The 22038-nt window shown below is 40.3% G+C and overlaps 1 protein-coding gene across 5 annotated transcripts in view; it reads right to left on the bottom strand.

The window, feature by feature from the left end:
• LOC147020366 (ephrin type-A receptor 5-like) overlaps window positions 1–22038 on the bottom strand; it is a 285255-nt gene that overhangs the window by 134679 nt on the left and 128538 nt on the right. For 3 of the 5 annotated variants that reach the window (XM_085895672.1, XM_085895673.1, XM_085895674.1), the window contains one exon: window positions 6667–6999. The exons of the other annotated variants lie outside the window; for them this stretch is intronic. In XM_085895672.1, coding sequence (XP_085751798.1) covers window positions 6667–6999 — 333 coding nt within the window. The remainder of the gene's footprint in view (window positions 1–6666; window positions 7000–22038) is intronic. 5 annotated transcript variants of the gene reach the window in all.

Here is a 22038-nt window from a genome sequence, read left to right as displayed (position 1 = left end):
TCCATCTTGTCCACCACATGTGTCCTCTACCCCCACCCCCCCCCATTCCTCTGCACACGCACTGTTTGTCCAAGTATCCCTCTATATTGGCCTTCAACTCTGCTGTTGGTGTTTCCCCCTATCTTTACTGTCCCATTTTGTCCTGTTACATCCTGATGCGTTCACTGTACTAGCTCTTCTATGAGCCTCGACTAAGTATACAGAAGACCAGGGGTATAAGTAAAGTACAGAATCTAAGTGGATGAAAGAGGTTTAAAAGGGGTATATTGTGGATTATTGAAAATGGCAACTGTCATCGAAATTTAGTGTTTGATGTAGACAAAATACACCTATTATGGAAACATATGGCAACAAACACTTTCATCTCCGATGAATAAAAATATTATTCTGAAATACAGGCTGCTAAAGATCGCCTTGCCCTCCTGTTGGGGGGGAATGCTAAAGATCGCCTTGCCATCCTGTTGGGGAGAATGCTAAAGATCGCCTTACCCTCCTTTGGGGGGAATGCTAAAGATCACCTTACCCTCCTGTTGGGGGGAATGCTAAAGATCGCCTTACCCTCCTGTTAGGGGGACTGCTAAAGATCCCCTTACCCTCCTGTTGAGGAGCATACGAAAGATCCCCTTACCCTCCTGTTGAGGGGCATACTAAAGAACACCTTACCCTCCTGTTGGGGGGAATGCGAAGGATCACCTTACCCTCCTGTTGGGAGGAATGCAAAATATCCCCTTACCCTCCTGTTGAGGGGCATACTAAAGAACACCTTACCCTCCTGTTGGGGGGAATGCGAAGGATCACCTTACCCTCCTGTTGGGGGGAATGGTAAAGAATGCCTTACCCTCCTGTTAGGGGGAATGCGAAAGATCGCCTTACCATCCTGTTGAGGGGCATGCTAAAGAATGCCTCACCATCCTGTTGGGGGGAATGCGAAAGATTGCCTTACCCTCCTGTTGGGGGGGAATGCCAAAGATCGCCTTACCCTCCTGTTAGGGGGAATGCTAAAGATCGCCTTACCATCCTGTTGGGGGGAATGCCAAAGAACACCTCACCCTCCTGTTGGGGAGAATGCAAAAGATCACCTTACCCTCCTGTTGGGGGGAATGCTAAAGATCACCTTACCCTCCTGCTTGGGGGAATGCTAACGATTGCCTTACCCTCCTGTTGGGGGGAATGCTAAAGATCGCCTTACCCTCCTGTTGGGGGGAATGCTCAAGACATGCTACACTTCCCAAAGTTGAGTGATGGATCCCCCCCCCCCATTCTCATAAAACAATATTTATTTATACTGTACTGCATTATATTATATGTCTTTAATGCAGGTGTAACTACAGTGGGGGCAGGATTTGCACTCCGGCCACCACAAAACATTTCAGGTGTCATCCACAAGACTGCGGTCTCCTCGGGTTAACCTAAGACATTTCCTTCCGGTGGGTGCCTGGAAGTCCTATCCCTAAGAGAAGGGGATGGGCCAAATATCTGCCCCTGGAGTACCGGCAGAAAGTGGACGCAGCGACGTGCAGTGGTGCTTGCTCCCAATGGATGTATGTAAGTACAGTATTGCATATCCTGGATACATCTCTCCCTGTGACATGTCATACAGACAGACATTCAGTACAAAATCTTATATAACAAGCCAATGGGATGAAAATTGACGATTTATGTGACCTTGGCCTTTCACCTATTTAGCGAAAAATAGGTTTCTAGCTTGTGACTAAGCTCTTTCAGTTGGTTAAGTTTCATGAAGATTGGTTTTGGTGACTGACAGACAAACAGCCAAACATACTCAGGAAATGAATATACTTGCGAATATTCAATTTCACAAATAATAATTTAAGGTTATGTGTTGGAAGTGGAGATGGTAAAGTATATATAAATAAACAATGATTCCCAAAAGCACATATAATCCTGCATTGTTTGCTCCCATATTTTTTTTTTAACCAATTGCCAAAATTCGGAAATATAATTGTGTATCAGATGACTTTTGCCTCTGCTCCCAAAATCATTTGACTTGCTTATATACAGGGTGTTTCAAAAGTTAGTTTACTGAGAATTATGTTCTCTAATTAAATATATTTTCAAAAAACATTCGATTAATAATTGTTTTATTTCTACTTTCTGCAAACATAAGTTTTATACTTAAACTGGTTTAACCATTAAAACAGTTTGCCCCAAAAAATAAGTTGAAAGTTTGGGTGAAATAAACCTATACGAGAACAGAATTTAACAAATCCAAGCAAGAATGTCGAGTGACGATCATTATTCTTACAGCCAATCACTTACTATTCATTGTTCATACTCTGGAGCGACAACCAAGGTGTAACCAAAGGGATGTAGTTTGCCTTGAGAATAACACATTCTGCTTTATGAAGTACAGAATCTGTGGGTTGAGGGAGTAGGTGGGGAAATGGGGAGGGGGTTGGGGAGGGACTATTTGAAAGGCTGCTATGAGTGAAATTGCACATATTCCTATTTGCTATGAATTGCTCTGTTGAGTTCATCTGAATCGATCATTAGCTCCACCACCGAAGGTGGACGGAGGTTATGTTTTCACCCCTATCTGGTTGTCTGCCTGTCTGTCCATCTGTGAGCAGGATATCTCAAAAGGTTATGGAAGAATTTGAATGAAATAAATCCTGTTAAAGCAGATTAAGGATCTTAGGTGCTTCTTCATTTCCCATGCGTGCAATTCACTTCCATTTGGTTTGAACGCAGTGAAAGATAGTTTTGGTTCATCACGGGTTTAACACCTCCTGCCACAACGCATTTAATCTTAATTGATCGGTTGACGCAACAATATACTGAAAATGTTATGTGTGTGTATATATATATATATATATATATATATATATATATATATATATATATATATATATATATATATATATATATATATATATATATATACAGTAGACTAGGTGTAATTCGGCAGCGTGTAACTCGTCACTTCGCCTAAGTCGGCAGCGTCAAAAAGTCCCGAATTTATCTCATGTTAAATCCCTTTGAATAAAGGGTCATCCCTCTGTAAGTCGTCATCTCCAAGTCGTCACTTCGTCTAAGTCGTCAGATGTTGTCCATTACCACGTAATGGAAACTCAAGTAAATTACCACTCCTAACTCGTCACACGGAACTGCTGCCTCATGAGAAGCCCGATTTCATGGAATCGTGATGCTCGCTCATTGGTGTACACCACCAGTGATAGGCTATTTATAACTGCGTACACACGTTGATTGCACTGCAGGCAGGACAATGGCGACTAAGCGTAAGCTTACAACTAAAACCTACCAAGAAAAATACGACATTATCCAGTTTTGCGAGGCTAATCCACTGATGAAGAAAACAGACATAGCTGAGAAGTTGGACATCAAACGGCAGACATTGAACGATATCTTGAAGAATAAGGGCAAGATATTTGGACAAGTGGAGAAGATCGTGAGGCCGGTGGGAAGTGTGAAATGCGTGAAATGTTGGTCCTTTGAAGATGTCGATGACGCGCTCAGCATCTGGTTTCGGCAAATGTCGGCTCAGCCAAATATTCGGTTTCGGCCGATTCGGCCGATTCGGCCAAATATTCGGCCGATACTGTCTTTCGGTGGAGGATTGCCCAGCCAACATCATGGAATACAATGACCGGTTTGAATCCTTTCTCATGCACCAGATGCCCAAGAGTTTGAGGCAGTCAAACATAACGGATTACTTCCCGAAGAAGTAAAGGATCGATCGAGCTTAGTGTTGAAGTCCGATCATGGTTTTATATTGGCTTGTTTTGTACATTACCGCACTCACTTACACATAGGCATTGAGTGGTAATCATCACCACGATGACTGTGTGTCATGTAATTTGTCACCATACCATAACCGATGGTATACGAGTTGTCTTACAGAGTTGTTCATTATCTTTACTTTTGATAAACTGATTCATGAATTCCATCTTTGCTTGATCACTTTCCAACTCACCAACTCACCCCCACCTATGCCCTGAGGATTGTGTTTTCCTTTTGGTACAATTGCCGGCTCTCACACATATGTGTCCAGGCCACGCGCGACTTCATCCTTCACCCCACAGTCATCATGAATGTTCGCATACGCGTAAGTCGTCACATTTCTAAGTCGTCACTTTTTTCTCGGTCCCGATGGTGATGACTTACGCCTAGTCTACTGTATATATATATATATATATATATATATATATATATATATATATATATATATATATATATATATATATATATATATATATATATATATATATATATATATATATTGTATGTATGTATGGTACATTTGTTTGGTCCAAATACGTTTCCAACCCAATGGGCCAATTCCCCTGAAATTTGATGCACGATATTACTTTAACATGTGGAAGGTCATTGCCAAAATAAAATATATATATATATATATATATATATATATATATATATATATATATATATATATATATATATATATATATGAATCAAATTGATGTAAAACATGAAATCATGGCACTTTGGAGGATCGAGTGATGCCATAGAATCTCCCCCTGGGGCAGTAGAGGAGTGGAGCTTAGACTACACCTGTATGAGTTTGAAGGTTAATTCCCACAGGAATCAAACCAATTGCATTCAAATATATATTTTCTGTATGTAGAATGGGAATTAACAAACAAAGGGTCCACAGTCTCTGTGGACCTACACAGAGTGTATTGAGTGGTCCTTATATCCTGTATGACAAACAAGGAAATGAGGAGCCTAGTTGGCCCATCATTGACATGCTACACTTCAGAGATAATTTTTGCTACAGGTGTGAAAAAAACTTGATATTTTACGAAAATATAAATAAATCCATCTTGATTGGATGACCCAACTTGCGAGGATGACCCAACCTCGCCAAAGGACTCAGAGAGGGTCCGTTTGTTTGTCTGTCTGTTTGTCCGCACAGAACTTTCATGTTTTTCTCTGCAACCATTTGTCGGATTGAGCCAAAATTTTCACCATTGGTGTGACTACTAAGGTAGAATGTTCCAATGATAATTACGACGTCATAGGTCATGTGGTGTGGAAGCCATATTGGATAAATGGAAAAACTTTGGACCTATGTCTCTCTGAAACCACACCAAGGAAAAAATTGAAACTTGGCACATGGCAAGTACTCCTCATGGGGAATGAGGGATTTTTTTATGACGCAATAGGTGCCCTCGTTATGACATCATAATTGCATATGTAGAATGCCACACTCAATCAGTATAATAATTTTTGAGGGTCATCTTGGGATAAAATATTCCACAGAAAAAAAAATTCATGACGTCATTGGTAATGTGGTTCGGCAGCCATGTTTTTTTTTTCTTTAAAAAAACCTTCTCTAAAATGGCCGAAAAGATCGAGGTGAAACGTCACACATATGACCGCCTATCCAGAAAGAACAAAAGTCACACATATGATGTCATAGGTCACATGGTTTGGCAGCCATATTGGATTTACCTGAAAACCTATAAGAATACACCACTCAAAAGAAGTCACGGCGAGGGATTACAATCTCTGATTGCTCTTTTTCTTGTTTCTTTGTAACTATAGAAGCAGCTGAACCAGGTAACCACAGAAATAGGACGCAGTATTACAGAGTATCAAGTTGTGCCCAGGAAGATCAGACCATTTGCTACCTGCAGTTTTAATGCAGGGATTTGCAATTTGTTTGGGATGCCGGCCAAAGCTCGCCTACTTTCGCAATGGACAAAAGACCGAGGGATCTTTAGCATCCACCAACTAATGCTGGCAGGGTAGATGGGACACCCACTTTAGCATCCTTTGGAAGGACGGCACATTGTTCTGTATCACCCTGCCTGTGAAACACCAGGACAACAGTTTAGAGCTGTGTCAGTTGTATCAAATGCTATTCAAATGTATTTATGTTTTCAAAACAAAAACATTACTTGGGAAAAAAAATGAAAGACATCGTCTTAATATTAGTCACATTTTTCTGCTGTGTCATCATATTGCGTTTGTTTAAAACTTTGAGTGTTTTCAACACAGCACCATCATTTGATCCCTCCCAATGATTTTTTCTTGAACAAACATGGATCTATGTCATATAAATGATTTGCTACAAATGTGTTAAAGGATATTGAAAGACTCTCGAAGCAAAACGATACAACACTGTCACACCACATGGGGATTTAGGGGTGAAAGGCGAGGGGAGGGGGGGAGGGGTGGTTATGCCGCACTTTTAGTTGTAGTACATTCTGGTTTGAACATTCAATTCTGTGACAGGTGGGCTATTTTGTCAAGGAAAAGTACGTATTTGGCAAATAACACATGATAACATGTTTTATAAAACTACAAAACTTCACAGGACACTGTGAATGCAGATGCAGCTGTCAGATTACAAATGACTAACTATAGGTTCTATCAACTAGAAACTGACGAAGTAGTGCTAACCATTATGGGAAAGCAAAGCAAAGATGTCGTTTCAGAGTTAGCCCTTCTTCGGCGGTTAGCATATTGTTGTCAAATTCCATGAGTTGATAAAACCCATCGTTGGAGTTGTCTGCTGAAGCAGACTGACACTAAGCTTGACAAAGGCTGGTGTTTCCCCATAAGTGACTCAGCATGGCTTCAGATGTTAGACTGGATTGTGGGTAGATTCTTCACAACTTTGTGAAAAATCTTTCAACTGTAAGGTCTTTAACTCACCAGCTTGGTTTGTTGTGACGTTGACAATGGCAGAGGATTGTGGGACCTTTGTTGCCAGACTTGACACCCCGTTGAGGGCCTCCACAGTGAAGCTGTAGTTGCTGTGTGCATTGAGGTGTGCGATGGTAACAGTCGGTGCCTTGAGACGGTCTTGGCGTGGTAGGAAGTGAACAGCATGACCACAAGGCTCACAGCTCGATGCACTGCACTGCTGGCACAGCACTTGATATGTCACATCCTCACGACCGCCGCTGTTTCGTGGAGGATTCCACTCCAGTATAACCGATGTCTCATTCACGCTCGAGATGAGGTTTCGAGGGGCTGAAGGTGGGCCTGCAGAAGCATATTTTCAGCAATTTAAATTATAGCAATGAATTCACTTGCCTTTAAGAATTCCCCACACGAATCAGGAAAATAACAAAAGCACATTTCCACTATTTTTGTTTCAGTAAGTCTCCCCAACAATGGATCCATCCATCCAAATCCATTGGGACCATACTCTGAACAGAGTGTTGGTGCTGCCAAAGCAGTCTCCTGGGCTATTTGGGCACAATCCTGGACAGGTCACCACTCCAACACAGGATACTCAAATGTCTCAATCATCCCAGCAAGCTGGTTCTCATTTTGCTGACCTCAGAAGGATGACAGGCTAAGTCAGCCCCACCTGGTATTAATTCTTCAGCCAAGTCGGATATTACCTCAAGAACCTCGGACCCCAAACCCACCAGCCAAACCATAAAGACAACTCCAAGCATATCAACAACGGGTGGCCTGTTTCTATACACCTTTGTTAAAAACTGTAGATTACAATGAAAAATGGGTATTTCATCATAACATGCCCACCATTCCTGCAGTGTTTTGCTCTCTGACTGCCTGTGCTTTCTCATCCATCATGATACATCCTGATATCAAATAAATTATTAATCAAAGCCACCTACACTTGGTGTGTTATTTCATATCCAGCTGCACAAATGTGCATCAATAAAAGTTGGTCATATGCATCTATATATTAAGTATATAATGATTCCTTACTCTCCTCCTTTCCTCGCTGTACATACATTACATCATTACAGAGTGTTGGTGCTGCTGAAGCAGTTTCTTGGCAAACGTTATACTATTTGGTTTGCCATTGCTGGGTTATACTGGACGGTTATTGCTGGGATAAATGTTATACTGGAGGGGGGAGGGGGATTTGCCATTGTAATTATGGCAGGAATTTGGAATTTGTTCATGGTCCCGGCGATAGCTCGCTTACCCTTAACGAAGATCACCATGGGATCTTTAACTTCCACAAACTAAAGGCGGCACACTGAATGCCCAGGTTAATGTCCATCCGAGGGATGGCACAAGCATTGACAAATCATCATACCTGTGAAGCACTGACAAGACAATTTATAGCTGGGCCAAGAATTTAATCCAGGCTGGACAGTGTAGAGGTGAATGTGAGTACCTCGAGGCCATTCTGTGGAATATATGTATGTATATATATATATATATATATATATATATATATATATATATATATATATATATACATACATATACACACATACATAAATAAACAAACAAACGTGTGTGTGTGTGTGTGTGTGTGTGTGTGTGTGTGTGTGTGTGTGTGTGTGTGTGTGTGTGTGTGTGTGTGTGTGTGTGTGTGTGTGTGTGTGTGTGTGTGTGTGTGTGTGTGTGTGTGCGCGCGCGCGCGCGCACACAATACCCTTGTTTGGTCAAGAGTCAATGGCAGCATTTATATAAACCTGCATTATCTCACCATTGATCTTCTTCTTTGGAATGATACTATGCCAACACTTTTACCCTCTCCTTTTTAATCCTTCTGCTTTCTGCTTCTTGAAGTCCTCATTCATTTATCTGCAGTTTTAACATATACTGTACATGAAAAGTAAGGAAAAAGATGCCCTTATGTGCTTCGTCTTTAACAGCATACATTCACGCTTGTACATCATAAATGCATGGGTCTTGTATTGTGTTCAGAAAGGGCAATTATTTTATTATTTTGAATATTAACAAGTCCCCACATTCTTTTGCTTTTTCTTTGCAAAAGTTTTCATTCAACAGCTTTTGTATCTGTTGAATGAAATGAGATTCCGGACTTGTTTCGAAGGTATACGTGCCGTGCTCACAGAATGAGCATTCAGGAAGCAGAATATTTACCCGCACAAACAGATAATGGCCACATCAAAATTAGAGACTATTTAGTTCCACCATCTGCTGGTTTGATTAAGCAAAAGCTCGCCATCTTGTTTAGCCCATAAAATATTTACTACATAATTTATCAAGGAGGTTTCTATAGTTGGCAAGAAATGCTGATGTTTACACATCGGTTACCCAAGACTTTGGAGAGCTACAGCTATTAAACGAGCCCGTAATTAGTTGCTGTTATGTGTGGGTGTTGAATCAAGCTTGGCAAGATGTGCATTCTGTTTAACTCCAGATTCATGATGTGGCAAAAATACCAGGGTCTATACACAAGAAAGCTGGTTACAGGAAGAGGCCATTTGGACCATCAAGCCTGTGCTACATCTACACCATTATCAATGTAAGAGCTTATCAACTTCAACTCATTGGGGGAAGGGTGTTGGAGATGGAAGAGAGGGGATGAGAACAGTGGGGAAAGCCCAGACATCATCAGAGTTTTTATTGAATAGAAATAAGAATTATCCTGATATTAATACGACCAAAATAAATTAACCTCCTTTTAAAAGGTTTTCAATAAGTTTTATGAGTAAAATGTGGTTGTATTTTTTCTCAGAGTAAAAGTACTTTCAATATTCACATGCATCAAGAGATGAAATAGTCTGGATGCAGAACTGGAATTTTACCCGAGGTATGTTTTGGAGTACATACACAATTTTATTGCAGATTCTGGTAACATAGACTATACGAAACTCAAATCCGAGTGATGCCACTTTGTCACGCTTGAGCAATTTTTTTTAGGAGCAAAATTCAAAATGGCCACCATCAAAACCGTTTTTTTGGCCGTAACTCGGCCAAAAATCGAGATATGAACCCGATTTCAGTGGCAAACCCTATGTTTTGGGGGTCAAGGAATACACTGATATGTTTAAATAAACCATACAACTCATAATAATAGTCTATATTGCAATTTTTCTATTTAGATATAATATTTTGACTGAAAAAATATCGACCGAACTATTTTCAGCCGTAACTATGCCCAAAATCTATATGAACCTAATTTAAGTGGTAAACAGTATTTTGTATTGTATTGTAACAGTATATTGTATTGTTTTGTATATCTTTATTTCCAACAGTACAGTTGAGTAATACAATGATTAGGTAACTACAAACTATAATTAATTACATTAACACATAACCAAATAAACGTATTAAGCAAGGTTTACACAAATTTTACACAAACTCAAATCCAAAAAGGGGTCTGTACATGCTATCAACTATGAATACACTGATTGGTTGCTGATGAACTTCTTTCATTCTGCTTTCACTCAATCTTTCTTTCACTCAATCTCACATACAAGATAGCTGCATAAATCAAATAACTAATGTTCACTCAAGTTCCACAGCCTCGCTTGCTGATACAGACTTTGTTTGGTTGTTCTGACATTCCTCCATACCATGGCAGCCACAGAACAATGAACAGGAGAGCCTGGCGGCAGAGCAACTACATCTATTTGTTGCACAGGGTCGCACTGAGCTGCACCCACACCTGATCATCTTGAGAACATTATCAGGAGCTCTGATGACATCCGGAGGCAGAGACACAGGGAGCAACATGCTCGACACTTCTTTATGTGACCATCCATGACTCGTTGGATCGATCAATGGTGGGTCTGGATTTAATGCAGCCCGCCATATTGCTGCCTGCAAGTGCACCCTGAGAACGTGTTGGATGAAAGCCACAGTGGCTGGTGGTAGAGGTTTTTTTTAACTCTGGTGCTGATGTCAGCTTCTTGTTAGCCATCTTTGAAGACCAGACATCAAATCGAATAGCTGACATGTCTTTTGTTTCCTGGGATCCATAGCAAGCAGCAAAGAAGGCAGTTGCTTCAGATATGACATCTGGTAATTCTGCATCAAGATCACCAAGATAATTTAATTGATGACCATCTTTGAGGTGTTTCACAATTGTGCCTTTACTGTGAAACACGAGTATGCTTGCAAAACCTGTACCTGATAATATCAGAAGATCTGATCCAAAGTGTTTGGAAAGACGTATCAGGAGTTGCCTGCGTGACAGCAGTTCTCCCTTGTGTGAATGGTACATACCATGCACTTGTGTTGAGTTCCAAATGTGAGAAAGATCATCTGACACCAGACATATAAAGGCTTCGTCATCAGGTTGTTTTTTTTTTTCGAGGCAAATGATTGGTCATTACGAGGACCACGAAATACAGACATGCAAGTTTTGTGGTATTGGGCATCAGCAGCATGCAGGTCACTGACTGCCCCCTCAACGCGAAGTCGCACTTGCTGAGCCCACTCATCATCTCGCAGTTCACAGGTCTTCAGTATCACATCTTTAAATGTATCCTGATTCTGTCCTCGATCAGCAGTTCTGCATTGAACAACACGCCGCCAGCGAGATGGATTTTTTGGCTCTGGGATGGCATCACACTTTTCACTACAAATGAGACGTTGTTCTTTAAAATTGAATGGTATGGCATCTGTTCGGCACGTTCTCTTCACGACAGGCTCTTCATCTTTTTATTTCTTCTGTAACAAACGTTTAATGTGCGTCTTGGAAGTGTATGTTGCAACGCAATTCTTGTGTGTGTAGAGTGTCTCGGTAGAGTCTTGTAACAGGGTTTCTAGAGCGACATGCCACCCATCACCTCTACGTTTGCTCGCTTCTATGATGGTGTTGAGCCTTTCAGGTCTAGCTACACTCATTGGCTGTTTACTGGCACTGCATTTCATGCAACTATTGAGCAGGCAAGAAATGTTAAGCTGTGATGCCATCATTCAGTTCAAGCGGATTCAAGATCACAGCTGTTGAACGTTGTCACTAGAAAAAGACAAGCAGAAATGTTCAATTGTTGTTAGATCAATATAATGCAAAACAATCACGAAATAACTGTATGTCTTATATTAATTGTTCAGAGAGTTAAACAACCCGATGCATTCTTAAATGGAAGACATTTACAAGGGGTGATGAACAAATTAATCATTTCATTTATTTGTAAAATACATGTGTAAAAAAAATCAGAAAACCTGTTCCCACCCTGTGTACTTTAAACATCATCAACACAAACGATTGTTATGGTATCAAAACAATCATGATATGAAGATACAAAAACGTCTTGCTTTCAAAAGAAAATTAATTAGTCTACTGATAACAATACTTTACTGTTAATTAACACACAGTTTTGCATGTTTCTTTAAAAATATCCAAGCATATATAACTTACTTGATCTGTTGACACAGTTCATTGATCTTCATGGCAGCCATTTTTTGTCACAACTGTACTGGGGAAAAACTGCTCTGTGAAAAATTATTTTTTAACACTTTTCTTGCTATACCATGAAACTGAATTGGAACAGTGCTACAGCTATATATAAACACAATAAAAGTGCAATAAAAGCACATCAGCAACCTTTCAGTGTCTTCATCGTATGTACCCTTGATATTATTTGGCTCAAGCTTTATAGGTCTAAACTTCAACAATTGGTCAATAATTTATTGCAATTTTAGTCAAAATATGGTATCTGAAATACCAATATTGCAATATGGACTATTTATATGGATGATATGGTTTATTTAAACATATCAGTGTATTCCTTGTCCCCCAAAACATAGGGTTTGCCACTGAAATCGGGTTCATATCTCGATTTTTGGCCGATTTACGGCCAAAAAACGGTTTTGATGGCGGCCATTTTGAATTTTGCTCCTAAAAAAAATTTCTCAAGCGTGACAAAGTGGCATTACTCAGATTTGAGTTTAGTATAGTCTATGTTTCCAGAATCTGCAATAAAATTGTGTATGTACTCCAAAACACACTTTAGCCAATGGCTGCCAGACTAAAACATTTTTGGCTTTAAAGGAAGCAGAATTATAGAAATATTTGAAAAAAATTAAATATCGGAAAGCCTCGTCTTTGTGACTACTTGAACAAATCAATCAAATGTTCAATCAAGTCTAATAATTATTTAATAATTTTCTTGTCTTAAGTTTTGAATGTCTTAGGTAAGGATGTGTTCCATGGGATCACTGTTATGATTAATCACTGCATGTATCTGTACGCAAATCTGTTGTCCGTAAGTTCTCTTATTGGCAGGTTAATTTTACGGTGTTCTGATGAGGTGAACTTCCATTTTACTGGTGATGTCAACAGACAGAAGATGAGATTTTGGACAGTTGACAATCACATATCATCTCCTAAATCCCACTGAGGCTAAAGAAGATCTTGGCCTGGTGTGTCGTTTCCAAACAGCGATAGAGCTCTTCATTTTTGTACGGTTTCATCAAAGGGAATAGCTACTTCAAAAGGCGACAGACATTCTTCTTTATGGAATTGCAATGTCAATGTTTTCCAATGAGATTTCCACAGCTGGATAGGACTCCACACACCGTGCATGTTATCTTGAATTACCATCATTCCGACTCAGTGTCCGGGTCATCTCAAACCCTTTTCTCGGGCCACCAACAAGCCTGAACCTTAATCCATGCTACTTCTGACAGTGGTTCCTTCAGGAACAAGTCTCCAAGATGGCCCCCAGGGCTGCTGATGACCTTAAAATAGTGATTTGAGGTAGTGCATCCCATATTAACTGAGACACTTTTACTAAAGTTACGGACATCACGTGTCTATGGATACTTGCTATGCTTGATCACAATGGTGGTCAAACTGAACATATATCCTCAAATAAAACTAAACGTTAACTAGAGCAAAGTCAATGGCGTGCCAAAACAAATCCCCAAGCTTTCCAATGAAAGCAAAGTTGAAAGATGGCAAAAAATTCCACCTGGAATGACCCAATATCAAATTTTGAGTATAAACAAATCTTGTTTTGACCCATGTGACCCAAAGTCCCCACCCCTGGTGTATGAACTGGGGGATAAAATTCAAAAATTGTTACCTATTTCATGCGTTCCCCAATATTGATTACATATACAAAGTTACATGAAAAAAATGTTTTAAAATGTGCCTGCAATTGCATTTATTGGTGTTTGACCTTTTGACCCCACTCCGAGGCCCCAACGGGTGGGGGTCAAAAATGGTACTGCTCAGACCTTCTTCCCATGTGGTGACCATAACTACCAGGTTTGGTGAATTTATGCACAACCATTTAGGAGGAGATAGTGTGACTAATGGATGGATGGACAGACAGGCAGAGCCATTTGCAATATCTCCCCGTTTAAAAAATACAAATGTGGGAATAAAAAATCCCTCGGTTTATTGGTCCCAGTTCTATGCCCATGTCATTAACAGCTCGTTATTAAGATATGCAAAATCACGGCATTTTGTTCAGAAAGATCCTGCACAATATTCTTCAAACGAATGCTTCCCACTGTAGGACAACTAACTTTTTACGGGGAAGAGGGGAGGGACGACACACACAGCATTTAACTTTTCATTTTCTCAGCCTTAAGGCTCAAAAGTGGCTGCAATTTTTCAAGTGATCGTAATCAATTTGCAATGAATGTGTTTTATCGATTCAAAAATATAAAAAAAGAAAGCCAGGATAAAATGCCCACTGGTTTGTTGCAACATCGAGTGCACTATCTCAAAACCTCCCTCCTCCCTTCCTCACTCACTAAAGTTAAGTACGATCAATTTCCTGCATTCACATTTTTTTTCCAGACTCACTGGCACCAAATGGTTTCTCCAGAGATGCTTTGATGGGCGCTTGCCAAGCAAGCATATCCGTAAGAGCACACGTCGGCCATCAGACACGTACGGCTGCGTACGTCGTTTTTAGGATCACCAGGGGAGCTGCGAGGAAAACTGAATACATTGCGTTCTGGCTGGAATTTTATTTTATCCAAATAGCTTTTCTTGCCTTGTGAAGAATTTTGTGGATGTGAAACCCAAACTCGGTGAGGGAGAACGAGAAACAGGAGATAAAATAAGAAAGGTATTGCACAAAAGGTTGAGAGTAAGGAAGAAGGTGTTTATTAAAGAAAATAAGTGGTGCGACTGGAAGAAAAGAAGGACAAGAGGGAGCAAACATTTAAAGGAAGTAGAGTTATTGTATTCAGGATATCTCAATAAAAATGTGTACAGACTTTATGTATTTAAAACTACACCATCATGTGGTTCTGCATTGCCTGATGGGTAACAGCTAACTGATGACAAGTAATAATTCCATCACATGCTAACACCATACGTTAGGTATTAGGAGCACTCACCGTCGCCCCTCTCTGCTATTTAATTAGTTTCTCTGAAATATTAAAGTCTGCATAAATTTTATTGAGTCACCCTGTATAAACTGTATATAAGAAAAGGAAAAGAAGGAGCGAACTTTTCAAGGAAGTAGATGATAGTATATTGCAGTATCTAAAAAAAATCTCATAATTCAGAATGGAAACGTTTCCAGACTTCCAAGCTCTTGATACCTAGAACATAAAGATTGTAACAACACCCCTTGGCAGCTGCAAATAAAATGCTCAACTGAAAATAAAAACCTGATGCATTTATATTCTCAAAGCAGCATCGACCATGTTAAAAGAGTGACACAGCAACAATGCTTTTCATCAACTGCTTGTCTGTGAATGAAACAGTTGTAACAAAGACAAAGATAAAACTCCACAATAACTTGACTCTTGAACTTTTCAAAAGATTGTGCCAGGTTGATGACTTTATTGACTATTTTCTCCTTTATATACTAACCACAAGCAAATACCAACCATCACTATGCTGAATAACCTTTAGTAATACGAAAGGTGGGAGGGAGAAAAAGATGGGGCGAAGGGGGAGAGAGAGAGAGAGAGAGAGAGAGAGAGAGAGAGAGAGAGAGAGAGAGAGAGAGGAGAGAGAGAGAGAGAGAGAGAGAGAGGAGAGTGAAGAGGTGGAGGGGAAGGTGAGAGGAGGAAGGGGAGAGGAGGAAGGGGAGGGAGGAGGGTGGGGGAAGGGAAGGCAGTGTGAGGTGAGAGGAAGGGAAGGCAGATGTGCAGTGGAACGTTAACTAGAATTCATACTGTTTCATCAAAATGATTCTGCATCGAATAACAGTTAACCTGGAAACAAAGTAATGTCTGAAATCCATTTTCCACCAGTTATACGATAAACACGATCTGGAGACAAACTCCCATCTGGAGACAAACTCCTGTCGGGCCAAGTCCAAAGACAAACCCCCATCCGGACGCGTCTGGAGCCAAGCTGTCTGGAGACAAGCACCACCCGCATGCGTCAGGTGACCAACACCACCCGGACATGTCTGGAGTCAAGCTGGTCGGACACAAACACTGCTCGGACACATCTGGAGACAAACTGCCGTCTGGACATAAACACCGCCCAGACATGTTCAGAGACAGAGAGAGACAGAGACAGAGACAGAAAGACAGAGAGGGGGGAGGGACAGTGAGAGAGCAGATGTTGGAGGAAGGCATTGTACTGTATTGGGAGGGGGTAGAGCAAAGATGGGACATGGAGAGAGAGAAAGAGAGAGAGAGAGAGAGAGAGAGAGAGAGAGAGAGAGAGAGAGAGAGAGAGAGAGAGAGAGAGAGAGAGAGCTGGGGGTAGGGGAGTTTGTAGTTATCAGAGAGAATATGTTATGCTTCATGAGCAATACACACATACACGTCACCGAAATCGGCGACATCGGCATCAGCAACACCCACTCGCTCAGGGTGTCAGAGCACGAACCACTCGCTCAGTGTGAAGGAGCACGAACCACTCGCTCAGGCTGACGGAGCACGAACCACACGCTCAGGGTGACGGAGCACGAACCACAAGTTCAGGGTGTCGGAGCCTGAACCACCTGCTCAGGGTGATGGAGCACAAACCACTCGCTCAGGCTGACGGAGCACGAACCACAAGTTCAGGGTGAAAGAGCACAAAAAACTCGCTCAGGGTGAAGGAGCATGAACCACGCGCTCAGGGTGATGGTGCACGGACGACTCGCTCAGAATGATGTGGCGTCCCAAAAGCATCCGCAGTGAGTGAACGATTCACTCAGTGACGTAGCGTGGTACCGCTATCAACAATAGACGCTCGGCAAGTGGCTTAAGCACTCTTATTCAATGGTTTATAAGGAACGGTTGGCCAGACTGCAGCTGCATACCGTAAAGGATCCCTTTAACTTTAAAGCTGGTCTAGACCATGCACACAGAAGTTAATGAAATAAAAAGAATCTATAATCCGCAATTTTGCCTGCTCATCTGTGCACTTGTCACATGGTACATCGGTTCGGGGTCCTCACAAACGTTATAACTTTTTTTAAATGTCCGTTTTTTTAACATATTTGCCTTTAATTCCCTGCAGAGCACCTCACGAAACTCCGAAAATATAGACACAGATCTGGGAGACGCTATGGAGAGGTAGTCCCTCTGGGGCACAGAGCGTGAGGTCTAGCAGTGAATGCATTAAATCATACAGCTCCATGAAGCTAGTTAATTTTGTTCTGTTCTGAAATTTTTTGTTCACTCAATATAATTCTCCAAACAGTAGAAAAAGATAAGTTTAATGCTTTGGAAATTTCACATTTTCTTGTGCATGTATGGAGAGAACATAGCCTTGCTTGCTTAAAGTGAATACGTGTATCGGCTTAGTTATAAGACTCGTTATTTCTTTAAATTTTCAGATTTCACAACAGATTTTGACACTTATTTTGTCCAGACAATATGCGAACCTCAAAACTGAAGTAATATTTCAATGATAGCCTTTAGTTAGTCCGTGAGAGTAGATCATGGAAAATTGTATCATACAATGCATGAAATCTCTCCAAACTCCAAAATTGAAAAATATAGGACTCACAAAAGGGATGTCAACAGTGATTCATAGCTATGATGAACAGGCATTCAATATGAGTGAGGAAAGTGAAAAAAGAAACTTTATCGTAAAGAAATCACTCCGTCCTGTTCCAAATGAAGGTAAGGTTGAGCAGGCCAAAAAACATGGTGGCGTCAGACCCCAGCGAGGTCACCCAGGAAACGCATTAAGACCCCAGAGAGCGTTGTGGCTGAGGATTGCCTGCTGAAGGATATAATTAAATAAGGCCATTAATTATCTTCAAAATGTGTGTTTTAATTAACCCAAACACCCAAGTTTCACTCATGCACTTCCTTGGAGTTTTCTTTTTATGCTTGCAAAGCTTCAGGCTGCTAGGTTTTATGATTTTGGAGTTATGGAGGAGACACACACACACACTGACACACACACACACTTATTAGTATCGATAGAGGCAACACCAACAATATGCATGACCATGTTGGTGAGCAGAAATCTTAGTCATCATAGTTTGTGAGCAGAAATCTTCATCATGAAACCATTTTCCTTTTAGATCCATAAAATATCCAAATTAATTATCCACGACATATCTTTCACTGCAAAACCAGCTACCAAATTCACCTTTCAGCACTGTTTGCCAGATCAGCTGCATGCAGTCTCCTTAGAGGTCACAGTAAACCAAGCTAAACATCATGCCACAGAGTGCTTGGCAATTATCCAGGCCTGAGATGTGCTGAGGATGTTCTTGAGGTGATCTTCATGCATAGTAATGGATTTTAAAAAATGTAAAATACCTTACACATGGCAAAGTTGTACTCGACGATAGTCAAATTGAGATGGGGCTGGCATATAGTAATCAACTCAGCACATCACCACCACAAAGTTGGGTTCTTGGGTGCAAATTTATGAGCATGGATGAGCAGATGGGTGTTGTACATTGATAGAGGCAATGGCGTTCTGTTTGTCAGACCATTTGTCCCAGCTGCCTGAGAACAAGGCCAGCTGGCAAGCTCATCTTACCATGGAGGAGGTCAAACTGCCGGGCTGGGGGCTATGATAACTTTATTAATCCTGCGGCGTTTTCTGGCTGGTATTTGTATGCCGCAAAGCGAGTCTCTTGAGAATCATGAGGGTGGCCAATGTTGCACAGTTTATGGTGCAGAACGGTTGTGCTCTGGAGATGCAGAGCAAATACCACAATCTGAAGACTCCAACCTCATTGTTCCCATAGTGGAAGAAAGAAGTTGCAGTATAGCTGGCAAACAAACAACAATTAATTGAAAGCAGCAAGTACAATATTTTTATGAATAGTTTTTCAAGGATTTATTGGTCATTGAAAGCTTGTAGGTTCATAAGCTTGTAAGTGGGCCAGTTTCTTCGATAACTCTCCTCACGTGTTTTGTAAAGTCAGAAAGTGCATTTTATTGCATTTCCTCAAAAATGGTGATGTTCAACTTTTTCAGAAATGCAGACCTTAAGTTCTTCAATTATGTGTGGTATTGCTTCAGAAAATATATCCCATCGTCCACCAAGACACGATCAAGAAAAGTATCTGCAGACACGTCTTGAGCTAGTGGCATGTGAGCAGCTTGAGGCTCCTCATCAATCACATTGAGAATATGAGGTTTCTAAGAATACAGATTCACTTCTTTCTAATAATGCAGCTTCGCTTCTTTCTTTGATAATTCATCTTTCAAGCATGAATTATCTTGGACCGTACCGACATTTTCAGAGATGCTCCAAAAGCTCCAACAACTTTTGCAATCACCTCCTCCTTTAATGTGAATTATTTTGGACCTGAAGGTTACGTGATGCAAATGATGAAGACATATCAATGACATCAACATTGATTTGTTAAATTGTACAGAATCAAATCAACTGGACATCCACTTCTAAGTGGGTATCTTCAAACCACGCTGCAAATTTTAAAGTACCTCTTTAGATTGTAAGCACTTATGATTTAATCATCGACGTGTGGAAAGAGAAAAAAAAGGGAAAAATGAGAAACACGCAGAATTAAATGCCAAAAGTCTATAGTTTAAATCTTTAAAGGTTTATTGAAATTGGAATGTTGTTCAAGTTATCTATACTGTAAGAGAGCCGTGTGTGTGTGTGTGTGTGTGTGTGTGTGTGTGTGTGTGTGTGTGTGTGTGTGTGTGTGTGTGTGTGTGTGTGTGTGTGTGTGTGTGTGTGTGTGTGTGTGTGTGTGTGTGTGTGTGTGTGTGTGTGTGTGTCGCCATTTTACTCAAAGATGGCAGAATAGATCTTCGTTAAACTTATAGATCTTCATCTTTGAGTGCCGGGGAGTGTTTTAGGTTAAAAAAAAAAAATGCATTTTTTCTTTGAATCGCTCTTTGGTGCCTAAGCCTTTATGTTATCCCCGACCACATTCCTTAGTGGGTGAAGGGAAGTGTTTTAGGCCCCCCCACAAAAAAATACACCGGGCAATATCGGGGAAGCCTGGGTATTCCTGCAAGTATAAAATATAAACAATTTAGTCTTATCTGGGACAACCTGTATTTGCTTTATTTCTATGAACCACTGAGCCATCAGATATTAAGTTTTGAACAAGAATCGCGAATAAAAACCTCGAATGAAAGAGGTATTTATCCTCTTTACAAAATAGCATTTTCTCACTGATTGCTATATACTAAACAGACATCGTCTACTGTTCTTCATTATTGCAAGTTATGTTCCATTAGTGGACTCCTACTATCAATGTGGGAAAGTCGCCAATACCAGATCAATTAATAAATGTCAAGAACGGATGACCTAACTTATATCTTGTCAGTCTCCTTTAATTTGCAAGCAAAGTGAAGGACAACATCAGTTCAAAACATTCGATCGGCATTCTTGTTCTACAAATATATGATTTTCTGTGTACAATGTTAGTTTATTCTCATGGCCTCGCAATATATCGTACGTGCTACTTAGGTTGACATATGAAACAGTGCATGTGCTGAACCTCAAACATAATGTCACACAAAATTGCTTGGACCTTTCCTCTGCCTTAGACATGGGTTACTCCCTGACGATTCTTGTCAAGCATTTTGCTAATCTGATCCAGGAGAGCTCATCTTCCCAAATAACAACTTCCTTGAGAAGTATAAGCAGCTTGTCTTATCCTTAATAGTATGTACCCTCTTCCACCTAGACCGTTATTCTCTAATTCCTTAACTATTCCTGCTAATATACAGAGTCCTTTGCTGAAAACTCAATTTTGTCTGATAGTCTGCAAAACAAGAGGTAGTTATTTGCAGATACTCATTTATAGAAATATTACACTTTTGATCTTCTTCTGAAAAGCATAATATCATATCATGAAGCACTTGCTTGTGGAAAATGTATTTCCCCAAAACTGCTCTCTAGCTCAGATGAAGGCTTAATGCCTGAAACATCAGCTTTCCACGCCATTTTGCATGTCCCAATCAACATTCTGTTGATTTAATCTATTGGTATACTTGTCCGCCGACACAGCACGATATACCATTAATGTTCAAGACTAGTTTTCCATTGTATTGTATGTGCAGGCCCTTGTTTTTAGACATTTTAGGATTATCATCACCCTTCCTTCCTGTTTAAAAAATCTTGAACCCAACACTGTATCATACGCTCAATATAAATGCCTCCAAAGTGTTCATCAGGTAATGGTTCTGAATCACTTGTGCTGGAAATAATCCAATTTCAATGTTTATTGTGACATTTTCAATTTCAAAGCAGTTTATATTAATGTATTTACTCATGTTGGGTGTTCAATTAAATTTGGGGCCCCAGATGATTTTTTTTCAGCAACTTTATTTGGCCAAAAAGATTACCAGCAAGAACAATACGATTTTGTGGATAGTCCATTTTGCCATGCATTTGTTATGGGTTTGAAGGGCAGTACTTCTCAAGATTGAATGTAATTATAAGAAATCTGCATCTTGTGTCAAAAGCTTTACAGTGTTTTTGAACTTTGTATCCATCCTGCTTTGCGTATGCAGGCTTTCATCTTGTGGTTTGAGAACTACGTTCTGGCTTGCATGGCACTTGCAATTAGCCTGTGATTTAAGTTGTTTTTCAATCTCCATTCAGTCTTTTCTTTGTTTGCAGATAAGTAAATAAATGTCATTAAACCCAGTTCTTACAAAGAAGCATGCACACAGTTCTTGGAAGAAGATTCCTGAATATGTAACATTGTAGCATAAGAAAAGTTATTCAGATATGACTTCACAAAGTAAACAGAAATGTTACCAGTCTCATAGCTGACAATAGCCAGCATGCTGCAGCCACTTAGACAGGATAACAGTGACAAGTAAACATTTTCAAACACAAAGTCTGGTGAAATATGAATGGGTATACATTTCCTCCATCTCTCCTCGCTGTGCCATCCGTTATGTATCAGAGCACGTGCTGCGCTGCACACAGTAATGTGTAGATCACTTTTTGCTGAACTGAAATGTTTTTCTTGTGCAGTATAACATTGAATCTGAGAGTAAACAGCAGCAACC

This window comes from Eptatretus burgeri, chromosome 9 (assembly GCF_056783735.1).
Source record: "Eptatretus burgeri isolate ZD-2024b chromosome 9, Ebu_testis_v1, whole genome shotgun sequence".
Classification (NCBI taxonomy): domain Eukaryota; kingdom Metazoa; phylum Chordata; class Myxini; order Myxiniformes; family Myxinidae; genus Eptatretus; species Eptatretus burgeri.
Note: the sequence above shows the minus strand (reverse complement) of the source record. Positions and strands in the feature narration are given on the sequence as shown.